General features: G+C 44.2%; 1 protein-coding gene across 3 annotated transcripts in view; it reads left to right on the plus strand.

The window, feature by feature from the left end:
- CNTNAP2 (contactin associated protein 2) overlaps positions 1-17,552 on the plus strand; it is a 2,029,937-nt gene that overhangs the window by 1,899,954 nt on the left and 112,431 nt on the right. For all 3 annotated transcript variants that reach the window (XM_067747291.1, XM_067747290.1, XM_067747289.1), the window contains one exon: positions 1,134-1,227. In XM_067747291.1, coding sequence (XP_067603392.1) covers positions 1,134-1,227 — 94 coding nt within the window. The remainder of the gene's footprint in view (positions 1-1,133; positions 1,228-17,552) is intronic.

Consider the following 17,552-nt stretch of genomic DNA (forward strand, 5'->3'; position numbering starts at 1 on the left):
TGCCCATCTTGGCCGTCAGGAGCCAAGACCCGGGAGTGGATCTAGTTTCTGAAGTCTGTGCTACTGCCTTCAGCAAGTAGCTTCCTGGTGCAATTCCCACGGGAAGGCCCTGCCAGATAGGGATGCAGTGTTTCCTTCTGACCCACACCTTGCCTTATGCTCACCTGAGCAGGTATTAAACTCATTTCAGAAAAACGAAAGGTTACAAGAGAGGCTTTTCACATGTGGGTACACAGAAGCACAGAAAGTTCTAGGAGCTCACAGTTGGGGAAACACAACCAGAATGTTTGGGTTGTAAAAATTCAGCTAAGGCAAGAAAAGCCACTTAGGGACACAAAGGACAAGAGAAGCCCTGTGATTCTGGGACACCACCACTTGCACTTTTACGTGGGAAGTGTAATCAGAAATGTGCATTGCTACAACAGGCATTACCTGTAAGCTAGTCCCACCTGCTTCATTTTTTCCTCCCTCTGCTGCCAACTCAGCTCCACTCTGAAAAGACAGCTCTGCTAGAGCAAAGGTGTCTTTGTCCCCTCCAGGCTCTGATGTCCCTGCCCTGTGGCAGGAAGGAGAAATCACCCTCGTTTTGATAAGCAAGAAAACTATGAACCTGAATCTCAGCATTTGAACTACATATTCATATATATGAATATATTCATATTCATATTTGAACATATATGTATTCTGAAGATCAATATTTGTGTGCAAGTTGAGAGACCCAAACGGTGAAGAAAACAGTACAGTAAGATGATCTTAAAGAAAATCCATCGCTATAGATGTAGCATTTTCTATCTCAGAGGTCAGTACTAGGGATTGGATCAAGCAGGTTTCACTCTGTTAAAATGAGCAAGGATCTTAATCTAGCAGGTAAATTATCCACAGAAGATGTGCATGAGCTGGAGAACAATTCGTAAAGGGTCTTCACTTACCAAAGCTCACTTTGTTTTCCAATAACCCCAGCAAAGGAAGGGATGGACTTCCCATTTTCTCAGGCTGGTATTTCAGAGTCAGCAGTGATGAAATAAGATCCAGAAACTGAGGTTCAAAGAATGATGTCATCCCCCCTGGGAGATCTGAGTCCAGTGCAGGATGGTGACGTTCTTCTAAACGTGTCTCTCTTTTTCTTCCTGCAGCTGGATCATTATCCTTCTGTGAGTTACCACCTGCCAAGTTCGTCTGACACTCTGTTCAATTCTCCCAAGTCGCTCTTTCTAGGAAAAGTTATAGGTAAGAATTTGGGGTAAATTGCTCACCTAATTTTCTAAAGCTACTAATTCGCCTTTGAAATACATTGTGATTGGTGGTGGAGGCCTCTAAGTCAGTGATGGTGATGAAACCCATGTTCTGTGGTGTGTGACAGACTGAAACACGTATGAAGCCGAGTGTCTGCTCCTGGCTTCTTGATCTGGGATCTGTTCCTTTAAGAGCCACCCTGGCCCTTCTCCTTACTACACATTCGTGCTATCTAGATTACATAGAGATGTGATTGGCTAAGCATTTTAAAATGATTAATGTAAAGCCAATGAATTTTTTTTTCTAAGAGGACGTATATTGTGAACCCAAAGTGGAAAGAGTCAGATGGTGGGTAATGTGCTGGCCAAGGAGGAGGTGAATTTGTGATCAGCATGTTATTAATCGTTAAAAGCACTCATTTTAAAAGATGGGGGTGGGAGGAGCTGGCAGATAATGAAGGGAACAGGGGACCCAACCTATAATAGTAAGTAACAATAATACACACTTATATAGGACTTTGTACGGGCCAAGCTCCATTTTAAGCACTTCAGATACATGAACTCATTTACTCTTCCTAGCAATTCCATGAGATAGTCAATGTGATCATCTCCATTTTACAGATGAAAAAACGGAGGCACCAAGAGGTTAAATAACAGACCCAAGGCCACCAATTTAAGTGGTGGAATCAAAACTTGGACCCGGGCAGTCAGATACCGGGGTCTCTGTTCCTGACTACTGTGCTGTAACCTCTGTGATGGTTGACTCAGGAATGAAAGAGGAAGGCAGAAGAAGGAGATTTGGGTAGCAGAGGTTGACCAGTTGAGGGATAAGCCCTACATCCCATGTCAGAGAATGGCCAAGAGCAAAAAGTATTCCAGGACTTAGAACCAGGAAGACACCAGGCAAGACAGGGGGCAAACAGTTGTAGGTAAGGCCCCACGGGAAAGGGCGGCATCCTCCGCGCAAAGGCGGGAAGGAGGGGCAATAGCTCAGTCGGTGGGGTGGAAGCGGAGATGCTAAAAGTCTTATGTGTGTAAATGTGACAACTTAATGTCACAACAATCCCATTAAGCAAGACCTATGATTATTACCCTCATTTTACAGAGGAGGAAACTAAAGCTGAGCGTGGTCAGTATGCCAAAGTTACTCAGCTAGTATGTGGTAGAGTAGCGTTTTGAAGCTGCGTCTCTCTGATGAGAGTCCCTGGTTAAACAGATCAAAAGAGCTTGTCATTAAGGGCCGAGGTCCAGAAGGAATGCAGCCGAGAGTCAAGTGATGCCATTATCATTTGTTTACATACGCCAGCATTTTAGTGGGACAGAGGCTGCGGCATCCACAGGGCATGGACCCGAGATGTTGCTGAGTGCCCAGATGCCGCCACGTGCATTCCACAGTGCACCGAAGAATAATTGGAAATTCTGAGTGTTCCTTCAGGGTCGTAATGATTCCATCAAAACAAACCCTACACTATACACTGATATTCCTAAAGACACTGCACTATGATATTCCTAAAGTAACATCCACCGTGAACATACTTGAAACAATGGACTTTATTTCTTTAGTTTGACAGGAATGTTGGGTGATTGCCAGGCTCCCTCACTATGAGTAACACTCTCTTGTTCACCAGCATTTCACGTCAGGTGATTAAATTGGTACTTCAGCAAAATTACAGTGTGCAATGAGGCGTGGACCCTCAGGATCATGAACAAATAACACTGTAAAGGCAAATCCTCTATGATAACTAAGTATCTACTGTGCTAGAAATCTGTGTCAAGCTAAAAGCATAACACAAACTTCAGATGTGTGAATGTCACACCCAGAGTTTTCTGTTCACCAAAGGAAAATTTTGCTGTGCAAATAAGCTAACTGTGCATGTGATGAGGTACGTGAATAAGCACAGATACCTGTAAGGACATCCACAGCCCCAACATGGAGGTGGCCTCATGGCCTCATGCACCTGAGGGTAAGTTAAGGTGATGCTGCAGGTCCCACACGAGACTTGCTGAGACCGACTGTCATCCACACCAGCCCCGGAGCTCTCTGCAGACGAAGGCAGTGTGTCTTAGCTCCGCTGTATCCTAACAAGGAGCAAGTGCTCCATAGACATCTGTTAAATTAATAAAGAGTAGAAGGGAAAAGGAACAAAAAGCATATCCTGCAGAAGGAGAGGGTATGTGGATGATGCTGCTAAGACAATAAATAAAAATGAGCACAGAAGTGAGATCTGCCATTCTCACACACTTTGCAATCTGGTTTTCCTAAAAGCAGGCGTCTGATAATAATGGAGTAGAAAGCATGTAGGCTTTGGAATCAGGCAAAGCTGGTGTCTTAGTCAGCTCAGACTAGGTGGCTTAAGCAACAGACGTTTATTTCTCACAGTTCTGAAAGCTGGGAAGTTCGAGATCAAGGTACCAGCAGATCGGGTGTCTGGTGAGGGCCCACTTCCTAGTTTGCAGACAGCCGTTTTCTCATTGTATCCTCACGTGACATGGAGAGAAGCAAGCTGTCTCCTGTTTCTTCTTAGAGGGGCACTAATCTCATTCGAGAGGGCTCCACCCTCATGATCTAATCCCAGATCCATCCCCTGATGTCATCACATTGGGGGTTAAGATTTCAACATATTAATTTGGGGAGACACAAATTACAGACACCTCAGTCTGTAGCAGCTGGTGGTGTTTGAATCCAGGCTCTGTCCCTTATCAGTGTTGAACCCTTGGGTACATTACTTGAACCTTGCAGGGCCTGGGTTCTCTCAGTTACAAAATGGGAACACAGTGCCTACTTGCAGGCTGTTAGCTTCCTGAAGTTGGAGTGTGTTTTCTTGTTTTCCTTTTAACTAATCTATTTGCGTCAGCCAGGTCAGTGCCTAGCGTATAGAAAGTGCTCAAAAAAATACTTGTGGAGTAAATGAACTACCTTTTCAGTATTAAGCTAATAACATCTTAGGGAGTAACCAATGTAATGCCTGGTAATAGTTAAGAAAATAATTACCGTTTTTGATGCTGGCTCTGTGCCAGTCGTTATGGTGTGTGTTCTAAGTACAGTGCTGCCTATAATTCTCACGACACTGCCCTGGACCACTGTTACCCTCACTGTACAGGAAACGGACCCAAGGCTCAGAAGGGTTATTTTCTTAAAGCAGGTTTCCCAACAGCAGCAATACTGCAGTTTGGGGTCAGATACATAATCCTTTGTTGTGGTGGTTGACTTGTGCATTGTAGGGTGTTTAGCAGTGCCCCACCCCCGCCCTCTACCAACTGGTTACAAGTAGCAACCCAAGTTGTGACAATCACAGCTGTCTCTAGATGTTGCCAACTGTTCTCCCCAAGGGCAGATTCACCACCAACTGAGAACCACGGGCTTAATGTCCCTCCTAGTCATTGGTAGAGGTGGCATTTGAAACAGATGTGTGACACCAAGAGCTAGGCACTGCTTCCTGATAACACCCGCGTCTTTCGAAGGATGAAGAAGCAAGGAAGAGATCTGATACTCTGAAGATAAATTCTGTTAATACAGTCAAAGAAGTCACACATGAGGACCACAAAAGACACGTGGGTGTCTGGCGAGGCTGATTACTGGCCAGCTCCTCCAGCCCATGTTCCTTAAAAGCTTGGTCATTTAGTAGGAGCAGGACTGATGAGAAACCCTTTAAAATTTCCCTCTGAAACTGACATACACTTCAGTGAGAAACAACCAATATGCACTCACCAGCTCTGTACATATCCACCTGGAAAGACGGATTGAACTTCAAAAGGATATCTAGTATAAACCAGTAAGGTTTTGACAACCCCTAGCGATCCATGCCCCCAGGATGTTGGTTAGCTGAGTCGGCTGCTAATCAGAAACTGATCGCATAAAAGAAGGAAAAGGAGGTGGATCTAAATAAATAATAGGACTCCACATGGAGCTCTTTGATGAGCACTGCTTGAAAAAGGACACATAAAAAGAATGAAAGAAGGGTACCTAGTCAACGACAAGTGTGACTTCTAAAGGGAACAGAGGAAATATATTCTAGAAATAAAATGGTGATCACTGTCAACCAACATCAGAATTTTGGAATGAGTTGCCATGTTTCTGAATCCTCCAAGCCAAGAAGGAAGTCAGGATCCCTAGCAGTGAGCAAAGCTTCACAAAGTAGAGGTATCACCAGACCTAGTTATGTCCATCATTTACTAGCTGAGTGATGTCATAGACTTTATATGTCTGATTTTCAGCAACAGATTTAATCATCTTTCAAGGGAATCTTTAAGTCAATTGGAAGCCTGAAGCAGGTCTTCTGTATTACTCACGTTTTTCCAACATTTCTATCAATGCCTTGGATAAAGACACAAATAGGGGCTTCCCTGGTGGCACAGTGGTTGAGAGGCCGCCTGCCGATGCAGGGGACATGGGTTCGTGCCCCGGTCTGGGAAGATCCCACATGCTGCAGAGCGGCTGGGCCCGTAAGCCATGGCCGCTGAGCCTGCGCGTCCGGAACCTGTGTTCCGCAACGGGAGAGGCCACAACAGTGAGAGGCCCGCGTACCGCAAAAAAAAAAGACACAAATAGAATGTTTATTAAGTTTGCAAATGACACAAAGCTGAGAGGGATGGTTTAATAAGCTGGATGATAAAAAGCACTTCAAAAGCATCTTGACAGGCTAGAAAGATAGGATAAAAATAATAAGGTGGAATATAATGATATAAACTTAATTCCTGCACTTAGACCAAAAGAAAGAAAAAGCACGTAAGTAGAAGATGGAAGACTCCTGGTATCACAGAAAAAGACTCAGGGTGTTGGTTTTGTGGACAGTTTGATATGAGCCAACATTATGTGGTGACTGATTTTTTAAATAAATACAGTACTGAACTACCTTAATAAGAGAACTGTGTCCATAGCAAGGAAGTACAGTCAGACCTCAGCTGGGATGTCATGGCCAATCTAGGCACCTCATTATAAGATGTATATTACTCTTTTAAGAAGACCAGATAGATAAAGGACCCCTAAAGGAAAAATCAAAAGACCTGATTCTATTTATACCAATAAAAAGATATGATTTAAGAGAAGTGAAAGAATCTGTTTTCAGTATTTGACAACTGCTCCATGAAGGAAGGGTAAGGCTTTGTAGAGGCTTACTCAGTGGGACCAAAGTAGCCCAGTGAAAGGAAAATTTCCGGTTCCTATTAGAAAGAACTTCCTAATAGCTAAGCTATTCAAAAATGAGTGGCCACTATTTTGAGGTAGTGGACTTTCCAAGATTAAGAGTATTTAACAAAAGCTAAATGGAAATTTGTCCTGTACTTTGAGGAGTTTTCTGGATCGAGTGAGACCAGATTACATATAGCCTAAAAACCCTTGAAACCGTAAGATTATGGTTTTTTAAGTGAAAATTAAAGCTAGTATATTTTCCAAAAAGTCATAAAGTTATAAACCATACTCATCCGTTCATTCAGTCCCATGTAATTAATTCCTGTTGATCTGGATGAAGTAATCTGGTTTTCCATTAGAGTTTTGTCATTTGTTACCCAATTCAGTGGTATTACCTAAAGGCTATCAGAAACTTACATTTGTTTTTTTAAAAAAGTTCTTTTCATGAGTCTTCTTGAAAATCTTCATTTTGTAAAAACATCGGCCTAAAGTAATGATTGTCTATAGAGGACAAAACTTAAAATAGCATGGTTAAAAATTGGAGTACAATGCAATTAGCAGGAAACTTGGATATTTCTGTGACTTATAACATTTTAGGATAATAACTAGAATTATGACTGATAACTTTATATCAGGATATATGTTTTAAATAAATTTTTTTTAAAAGGTGGAAGATGCAATATTAAAGCTGAGAAGGTTCTCCTGTTCCGTGTGAGAACTAAAAGGAGAATTATATTTAGGGTTCTTGATGTCATGCACCATTATGGGTGTATTATAGACAAGAATTTAGAAGCATGTCAGTATCTGCTGCTCGTCATGTCACTGTACGTTCTGTGTTATTAAACAGATAGCCTCTGTTTTCAGGATGGCAGTCCTCATTTTACTTTTCTTTTTAGAAAGTAAAATCTGAGCTCTCTTTTTGTTTTTTTCAAAATAACTATTTGTGTTTTGGCCGTGCAGCATAGTAATACAAAATCATAATAAAGTAGACCTGTAGGAAATACCTTAATTAATTACCTATTAAGTAAAGGTATTAATTAATAACTTTTCTATAGGAAAAAGGTATTAATTCCTCTGTATGAGTTTGAGAAGCTGTACTTGGGAAGAAGTTGAATACTAACTCATGCAGAGTAATCATTGCCTTACTGACCAGAGCTATTTGTCAGTGGCAACGTCTGGGGTGGTAAAATTAGAGGTGAATGCTGATTCATCTGAATTTAATATAGTTTGTAAGTCATATTGGTCCCAGAGCTTTTTTCCAAACTATGACTATCAAAGCAACTGTGATAGAAGGTAGACCTTTTGGTAGCCACTGTGTGATTTCCATTATAATCTAAAGTGTGAATCTTATGATCTGTTGTTAAGAAATTCTTATTCTAGGGTTTTCCAAAACTTTCCAGAACTTTGGCAAAGTCTCCTCACACAGCAGGAGATGACATACCACTATGTTCATTCATGGGTGAGGTGGTATATACTCTGGTAGACATTACACTGCTCACTGAGTATTTCCAGCCAAAAAAGTGATGCGTAGAAAAGACATGTGCAGTTTCTGGGCTAGAACATTTAACTGCTGATGCAAGACCCTCCGGGGTCCTTCTGTCCCTTTGATAGGGTGATCGACAAACCTCAAGACAGTGGTTACTCCATCAAACTGGATCCCTCGGTGACCACAGTGTACAGAGAACCCTGCCAACTTATGACGAATCTATAGCATCAGAAAGAAAAAACCCTTTGCTTTCTTAAGCTACCAAGACTATAGGGCTATTTGTTACTGTGTCACAACCTAGCCCATCCTGACTGATACATAAGTATTGCAGTTAAGAACAGCCTTTGCGGTCACACACGTGGGTTTGCATTCTTACTCTGTCACTTACAAACAGTATGACTTTGGCAAGTTACTTAACATCTTGTGCATTCTGTTTCCTCGTGTATAAAACAGGAATAGGAAAGGTCCCTGCTTTACAGGATTCAACAAAATAACACATGTTTAACAGGTAGCATGGGGTCTGCCCCATAGTATGTGTGTAATAAACATTAGTTATTTTTATTAAGTCATAACTGAACAAGTATGTAGTCATCATTTGTCACACGCCAGGCATTGGAAATGTCATTGGAACACCAGTGGTGTCCAGGACAGGCACAGTTTCTTAAAGGGGCTTAGGTTCTAACTGGAAGAGAGCAGCAGAGGATGAAAAGGCAATTCGAAGGGGAAGGACGGGTGGCAGGATAAATGGAAGGTGGAAATACTGGGTTCTTTGGGAGCAAGAAGGAAGGGCACTTAACCCCGTCTGGGAAATGAGGGAAGGCACACCAGGGAAAGCGACATAGAAACTGAGATCGGAGTGCTAAGTTACAGTTATCCGGGCAAAGGTACGGGGAGGAGCAGAGGGCAGGGAGAGGAGGGATTTTTCAGTTCTCTGTTTTGTTCAGCAACCCACTGAACACTCTGCGGCTTCAACAATACTTTATTACTTCACACAATCCTGTGGCCTGGCTGGATGGCTCTTCTGTTTCACGTGGTCTCAGCTGGGGCCTAAGAATGACTGGATGGTCCACAGTGGCCTCAGTCACGTGGCGTCCCAGGAGTTTCACTGGGGCTGTCAGCCTGTGGGGGGGACCCCAGTTCTCCCCTCCAAGCCAACCGCCTACACCCGCTCCCACCCCACCACCCTGCCCCCGCCCTGGGCTCTACCTCATGGCTGCCTGGGCTCCCTCCTTTCATGGTAGCTGGTCTCTTTGAAGGAGCATTGAAGAAGCAAAGGTGCAAGCTGGAGGTCTCTAAGACCCAGCCTCAGAGCTCACACACAATCTCTTTAGTAGCTGCTACTGGCCAGATCTGGGCTGCAGCCCAGATTCCAGGAAAGGGGAAGCTGACTCTGCCTCTTGATGGCTCAGTGACGAGCTCACACTGCAAAGGAGCACGTGGGCTGGGCGGTATTATGACCAGCTTTGAAAACACAATGTGCTGTGAGGGAAATTTCAGGAACCACAGCCAGTTTCATTCAGAAGGGTTGAAATTAGGGTAAGAAGCAGCAGGTGATCAAAATGCAGCAGCCGTAAGCTGGGTTCATATCAAAACAGGCTTTATAAGGAGGGACCAAATGTCCTGCTTTGCCCAGTTGCCTCATGCCAGGACAAGTGTGTATCGTTAGCAATGCCCACATTCACTCTAAAAATGTGGCCCAGTGTGTTGATGAATTGTACAGTCACCTATCATGTTTTGGGTTCTCCCAGGAGGAGCTCTTGAGGTCAGAGGTCCAGCCCTGTTCCAGGAGAGAAGCCCCTTGGTGGAGTAGTGGCAAGGGGATGAGGACGTGAATACCAGCTTATTTGAGAAAGGACCCCAGGAAATACTAGTAGGGCAGTGGAGAAATGGAACAGGGAAAGGAATGGACCATTATCGGGCCCCTCACGTTGCAGGCAAGCAGAGCTCAGAACCGTGGGGGACTGCGGGAGACAGCGCAGAACAGACGGAAGCCAGGCCTCGCCCCTCATCCGCACCTGGTCTGGCTCAGGGCTGCTGCCAGGAGCAGTAACTCCCAGCAGTTCTGGCTCGTCCTGCATCCCTACCCTGCACGCTCCACAGGCCAGAAGAAAGTGCAGAGCTCAGGGGATGGCTGTCAGCCGTCTTTAGAATCCGAGGTGAAGGCAGAGACGTCGCCATATTACTGGATTCCATCCCAAGTCATGCTAAGGTTTTAATGTTGTCTTGGGGGCCAAAGGGGGTCACGGAAGGACCTTTTTTTTAATCAGGAGAATAACCTGATCAGATCGACATTTTAGAAAGGTAACACCATCTGCAGAGTGGAAAATACGTAACAGGAAGTGAGTGAGAGGCTGCAGGGAGACCAAATTGGAGGTTGCTATGGTTATAACAGAGTTGCACATTGTCATGCATGAAACAACTTGGATGTGCAGAGAAAATGCAGTGTCTTCATTTGTCTGTGGTGAGCTGACGTTCCTTCTAGGGTAGCAAGGGCAGGTACACAGTGTCCAGTCTGGCTGACAGCTGAGTCTGACTTGCCGTTTCAACAGTGCCTTCTGTCGTGCTCTATCCCTCCGGAACGAAGATGCTCAGCCTCTCGAGTGGCCCTCCCTGTCCCCTGCTTCCTTCTGTACACGTGTGTGTAGGTGTGTGGAACACAGAAGGGGGTGGGCAGCGAGATGTTGTAGCTTAAATGTTCTTTTTAACGTCATCACAGGGAGGGACCCAGATCATTGCTGGTCCTTCCTTGAGTTTGCAACATCTGCCATCTGCTGGCCTCCAGCCCAGTGTCCTGTGTCCACCTGGTCCCTGCGTGCTTGTCTGGCCTTGGATGCTAAGATCTGAGGTTGAACTTCGAGTCCCTCCTTGACTGAGGCAATGCTCCCAGAGAGCATCTGCTATCACTCCCTTTGCTGCTTCTGTCCCTCACTGGAGGGGACAGAGCCCCGAGTCTCTGTCATGTCCTCCCCGCTCCCCATGGCAGCCTCCCCACAGCAGCCCCGTGGTGGAGTCATGGGCTTCCTCTCAGGGTTTACTCCTCACAAGGGAAGGGCTGGAGAGCCAGAGACACATCTGCTCACTCTTCTCCCCTCTCTTGACGAGGCCAGGTTGCCCCAGGGTGGTGCAGAGCCCCCTACGTGGCAGGCTCCTCCCAGAGCCCCACGTGGGGAAGCTGGGCAGGAGCTCTCAGCCTCAGGCCTCTCCTCACCCTCTGTGAGCACTGCCTGCTCTCCAGGCAAAGCTCAGCTCTTCTCTCTCCCTCTGGGTCTCTTTTCTCGTAGTCTTCTTGGGCTTAAAAATAAAGCCTTGCTTTTACCTATTCTACCAGGTAGTGCCAGATGACAAGCAGTTCCAACAGTCACTCCTCCTCACTGACCTGCAGGGCAGTTAAGAGTTGAGGGCTCTGTGATACACCTGTCGTCTTCCTCCCGGGGCTGTAGGGTTACACGGGCGTATTCATCTCAAGCCAGTGGCAGAGACACAGACAGCAGCCCAGTCGGGTGAGCACTTTTCAAGCTTTTGGTCTTGCCACTCCCACTAGCATGCCATTGTCCGAATTAAGCCATTTGACCAAATCCAGAGTCAAGAAGAGAAATAAACTCTTGCTTCTTCAGTCGGAGAAACAGCAAGTGACGGGGAGGGAGAGAGGGCTGGGGGAGGGGGCGTGGATGCAATCTGCCATGCTCCCTGTCACCAAATTCTCCTGCGACTAAGAAATAGCTTCGTGTCTTCCCCATGTTGGCTGGAAGGGTAGGTACTGTCTCTGTGTCACAGGAGAACACTGTGACCTGCTTTGCTTAGTCCTTCATGGCTTAAAAGCTATGAGTAGGGCTTCCCTGGTGGCGCAGTGGTTGAGAGTCCATCTGCCGATGCAGGGGACACAGGTTCGTGCCCCGGTCTGGGAAGATCCCACATGCCACGGAGCGGCTGGGCCCGTGAGCCATGGCCGCTGAGCCTGCGCGTCCGGAGCCTGTGCTCCGCAACAGGAGAGGCCACGACAGTGAGAGGCCCGCGTACTGCAAAAAAAAAAAAATTTATGGGTAAAGGAATTTGGGGAAATTCACTCAAAAGTATATTGAACCCTTACATATGCCAAGCGATAGCAATGAAACAATGAATAAAACAGAAAAAGCCCTTGCCTTTATGAAGCATGTGTTCCAGTGGGCATGAACAAAGGCTGAGAAAATAATTGTGTAATATGATGTTAGCTAGCGGTAAATGCTGTGAAGAAAAATAAAGGAGGATTCGGGGAAGTCCTCTCGGAGAAGGTAGGAGGAGGTGGCATTTAAGCAGAGGCCTAAATGAAGTGAGGGCAGCAGCGTGTGCACAGCGGGAGGGGAAGTGTCCCAGGAAGCGTGGAGGGCGATGCCCAGGCTGGGAGGCTGAGGTGGAGGCCTGTGCTCGGCTTGTTCAAGGAATAGCAAGAAAGCTGGGGTAGCTAGACCACGATGATGACAGGACAGAAAGACGAAGGTAGAGCCTTAGCCAGCAGCTAGACAGCAGCTTGAAGACCATTGTGGAGGTGAGGTGGGAAGAAGCAGGTGGCTTGGATCCGACTGAGCTGTTAGGAGCATCATTCCAGCTGCCGGGTGCTGTGCTAACTAGCGCAGGGGTGGATGGGAAAGGGCAGGAGGAGAGCAGCAAAGTTCCAGCTGTAGAGCCCCGGTGAGAGACGGCGCAAAACAGTTTATCTTGCGCCAAAACAGTTACCGTGGCAGCAGTGGAGAAGCATTTGGAAAAGGAATATGTTGAAGGAAGAGCCCACAGTATTTGGTGATAGATTGGGTGGTAGGTGAAAAAAAGATAAAAGACGGCTCCCCAAGATTTTGGCCTGGGTAACTGGGTACATGGTGGTACTATTTACTGAGAATGGCATTGGGTGAGAAGTGGTTTGGGAACCAGGGGATAAAAAGTAAGACTTCTATTCTGGACACGTTGCAGAGTATTCCGTGGATGCATGGTCCCATGACACATGTCAGAAACTGAACATTACCTGTAGTAACCCTCCCTCCTCCCACCTCTGCCTGCACTCCTTCTGCAGGCAGATGGTGTCTTGGGTTGACTTGGACCCGGTCATTACTCAGAAAGGCAAAAGAGAAAAGAATGCAGCTCCACTGGAAAATAATACAAGCAGTGTCTCCATGCCATGGAGTACTGCTCAGTAAAGAAAGGAGCAAACTATTGAGACACAAAACCACTTGGATAGATCTCCAGGGAGTTATTCTGAGGGAAAATCCAATCCCGAAAGGTTGCACACCTACTGATTCCATTTACATGACATTTTTGAAGTGACAGAATTTTAGAAATAGAGGACAGATTAGCGGTTGCCGGCAGTTGGCGACGGGTGCGAGGGAGGGGTAAAGAGAGGCCAGAGGGGCTGTGGATATAAAAGGGCAACACGAGGGATTCTTACAGTCGGATTTGTTCAATATCTGACTGTGGTGGTGAATAGACAGCCTGCACAGGTGATCCACTTATATAGAATTAAATACACACATACACACACACGTACAAAGTCTGAGTACCATCAGTGAATTGTATCCATCTCAGTATCCTGATTGTGACATTCTACAATAGTTTTGCAAAATGTTTCCTTTGAGGAAAACTGGGCAAAATATACAAGGTATCTCTAAACAGTTACCTCAATACCAATTTCCATTTTAAAGAAGTGATCGAGGTAAAAGAGGATCTAATCCACACTGTTCTCTGGAGTTGCTTATTCATGGCGTGGTGTTTAGTAAGTGTCCACGAGGAGCTGGTGCCTGAGACACTGCAGAAGGTTGATGGGCAAGGAGGAGGGACGTGCAGTGATCACACCATCATCTCCTGTTCATGCCCGACTTTCCTGCCTTCGCCAGCAGAGATTGGGAAATGCACGGGAATTAAACATTTATCTACAGCTTAGAATCCGGTAGTTCTTTTAGAGGTGTGATTGAAGGGAATGATTAACAGAATGCATTTCTTTAAATGGAGACAGAGGAAAATGTGGTGGATTGAACTGTCTGCTGCTCCTTTAGAGAGAATCCCTGAGAGCAGGTCGTCGCCCTGTGATTCCCCTCTGCCTCCTGCGTTGAATGCGGCAAAATTGATGAATGAACAAATGGCAAATAGTTAATTGAAATTTCTTCTCAGTTGCCTTCGGCTTTTATTACAATGATTAAAGAAGCAGTAAAACACTGATGAGAAAGCTTATTTAAGTGGTAGGCAAGAAATAATATTAAAACTGAAGAGATGCAATTATATCTAATTTTTCACGTCCTAAAGAACATTTAACATAGTCTTAATGTCCAAAATCTTCTCAAGGCTGAGGGAGGCCTTCTGTTTAGATGGAATTTGTCCCGTGAGTTAGCTTGGCATTCTTTTTTAATTGCATTAATAACTTTCATTCTTAGAAATCCATTGGGTTTTTTTTTTCATCATCATTACCTTCATAGAATCATAGAAGTGTCTAGGATATAATGTATTTAAACCTCATCATATCACAGCTGAGGAAAACGATGCGCACAGAGATTAAATGACTGGGCCAAGATCTCATATGGCAGGTTCGTTCAATATCCTTTCCAAAATAACACACTCTCGGCGGCATGATCATCTTCCCTTGTCACCCAAATGTGTCTTTAACAAATACAATTGATAATGACAGCAGCATAATCAAAAGACACACTCTCAACATCCAGATAAGACAGCTGCAAAAGCAAATCTTTTAATAAAGTTTAGGCTAGAAGTGGAGATTTCGAAGAGTAAAGGCTAGGAACGCAGGCTCCGGCGTCAGACACCTGGGATCAGCTGTCCTATCTGCTAAAGGAGCTACAGCAGGTTCCCTGCATATCTGAGCTTCGGTTTTCTTAATTATAAACTGTGGGTAATAGCAGTACTGATGTCACATGCTTTGCTATGAAGATTAAAAATGGTATGATGAATGTAAAGCACTATCGCAGCGCTTGCTACATAGTAAGTGCTCGGTACATCTTAGGCAGTGTTACTACATCTAGTCTTTGACTTTTAATTAATAAAAAATAAAGGGAAGTCTGACCTCAATACCAAGTCACTCATAAAAACAAGGAATTAAATGAGCACTGAAAACTTTGGGAAATGTTCAATTGAAGACAAATTGGTACCATCACATCTCCACCTTTCTTTTACAAAATTAAATTATTTTTCATTAACAAAAACAAACCAAAAAAGGCATTTATTATTGAAATTCAGTGAGAGAACGTAAGTTCTGTTTTTATGACATTTTTAGTATTTGGTTAAACCAGATTGTCAAAAGCAGGGAATCTATTTTTGTCCCAAATCTGCAGCTCACCTGTTTTTGACATACAGGGTATACTTGCATACCCAATTATTTCTGAATAAGCAAACACTCTGAAAGCCAAAATTCTTCTATTATAATATTCAGAAGTATTCCAGAAGACACAGAAAATTTAACTTCTTATATTCACGTGGTCAGTCGTCATTATTCATAGATTTCATATTTGCAAATTCACCTACTTGTTAAGATCTACTAGTGGTGCTTTTGTGGTCATTTGCAGAGATGTGCAGAGCAGCAAAAAATTTGTCACCAACGCCCACATTCCAGCTGAGGGGGACAAGGCAACGCTGCCGTCTCGTTTCAGCTCTCACACTGTGAACAACTGTCATTTTCGTGGTCTATTTAGTGCCACGTCCTTTTGCATTTGGGGGCTTTTTATTAGTGATTTCCCTGTTCAGAATGGCCCCAAATGAAGTACTGAAGTGCCGTCTGTTGTTCTTAAGTGCAAGAAGGCTTTGTGCTTCACAGACAAAATATGTGGATTAAATAAGCCTCATTCAAGCATGAGTTACAGTGCTTTTGGCCGCGAGTTTCATGTTAGTGAATCAACAACATATGTCAAATAAGGTGTCTTTAAACAGAAACGCACATAAAACGAGTTTAGGTATTGATTGGTTGATGAAATGCTGTGACCAGAGGCTCGCAGGAACCTTGCCCTGTATTTCCCCTGAGAGCAACGGTTCGGTATTTGCTAATTCGGTGTTTGCACTTACTATAGAAAACATAAATACTGTGAATATTGAGAATCAACTGTATTATATTTAACCCCCAATCACATAACTGTGATGATACATTATAGTTGTAGGGCACGTTGCAGTTTTAAAAGCCCATCATAACTATTATCACATATGATACCCATGGAGGTTAAGATGAGAGTCATCATTGCTCAATGGAACAGAGTAACAGGTCCAGCTGAGGTTACCTGGTAGAACTGGATCTTTTCTTCCTGGTCTGTGACATCTCACAATGCTTCATGCAGCACAAAGATTAACTGCCACTGAGCAGTGCTTTATCTTACGACCCAGGGAAGGAGAACATGGTGTATTCTGGGGAAAGGAGTCTGAGCTATGAAGATCGCTTGCATAATCTTATTCATGAGCTAGAATTTAAACGCTGGAGACCTTGAAGATTAGGACATTGGGATGGAAAGAAATCAGGCTATCCTTCATTTGAATACACTGAAGGACAAAATAGAAAAACAGAATGAAGGGTGGACAGAAGAAGCAGATTTAGCCAAATACGTTTGTGCTTTAGAGAATCGCCCAGCAGCCTTATGGCCACGTTTGGGAAGGCTGACCTCCCTGCAGACTTTTCTATCGTAGTTGAAGAAAGCACAGAGAAGCCATAGAAATACAAATATTTGCTTGGAAGAGTTATTCATCTCTTAAAAATTGGAAGGATGTGAATAATCCTGCTGTTTAAAAGAGCATTAAATGTTCACAACAGATATTTCATGTGACCATTATGTTTGCTGCCAGCAAGCATGGCTACATTTTAATTGTGACACCTCCATGCTCTGGAAATAAGACAGATAGACTATGGTCTAAGTTTTTTTCTGCTTTTAAATGTAGCTATTAAAAACAAAGTTTACTTATGTAAGGAAGCTAATCTTCTCAAAGAAACTTTCAATGATTTTTAATTTGTAATTCACACTACTTTTCCCAGGTAAATTTATTCTCAAGCTATAATTCCATCTTAAATGTCCAGGAGGAATTAGCATTTGAAGTATGAGCTCAGAGGATAAAGCAAAGTCCTGGATCAGGAAGAAGGCACTCTTCCATTTTTCTTTGTCACTAGCATCAACTTTATTTAACAGATTGCCCTTCAGTCTCGGCTACAGTACCTAGACAGATACAGGGAGGAGCAATGTCTGCTGAGCTTACTAATTCACCTTGCAGGTGGGTTCCTACTCAAACCCCCACTTGATAGATGAGGAGAGAGGCACAGAGAATTTAAGTGACATGTGCCAGGTCATATAGCAAGTAAGTGGTGGGGCCGGGACTTCAGGGTGAGTCTTTCTGTGCTGGCTTGTCTGTTTACTGTCTGTGCTTGTTTTATGAATGAGAAAGGCCCTGGGAGATAGACATAATGTATTTATTTGACAGTTCAAATAGAGGATCGTGTCAATCCCTGATAACTTTCTGCTCTCCTCTCTCCTTCCCCTTCCCCTCCATCTCCCAGGGCTGATCTAGTGTCCTCATCATTTGCAGCCAGCAGAGGTCTCCAGGCTGTCTGGCACCCTGATATAGAGACACACACACAGACGGGCCTGACTTCAAATTTCTAGTTAATATGGGAGGTGCAATAGAAGGCAGAGAGGAAAGAAAATTCAATCAATAAGAACAGGCTCAACACAGACCATATGCATAAATTAATTTTTGTGGGACTAATTAT

This window comes from Pseudorca crassidens, chromosome 8 (genome assembly GCF_039906515.1).
Source record: "Pseudorca crassidens isolate mPseCra1 chromosome 8, mPseCra1.hap1, whole genome shotgun sequence".
NCBI classification, from domain to species: Eukaryota; Metazoa; Chordata; class Mammalia; order Artiodactyla; family Delphinidae; genus Pseudorca; species Pseudorca crassidens.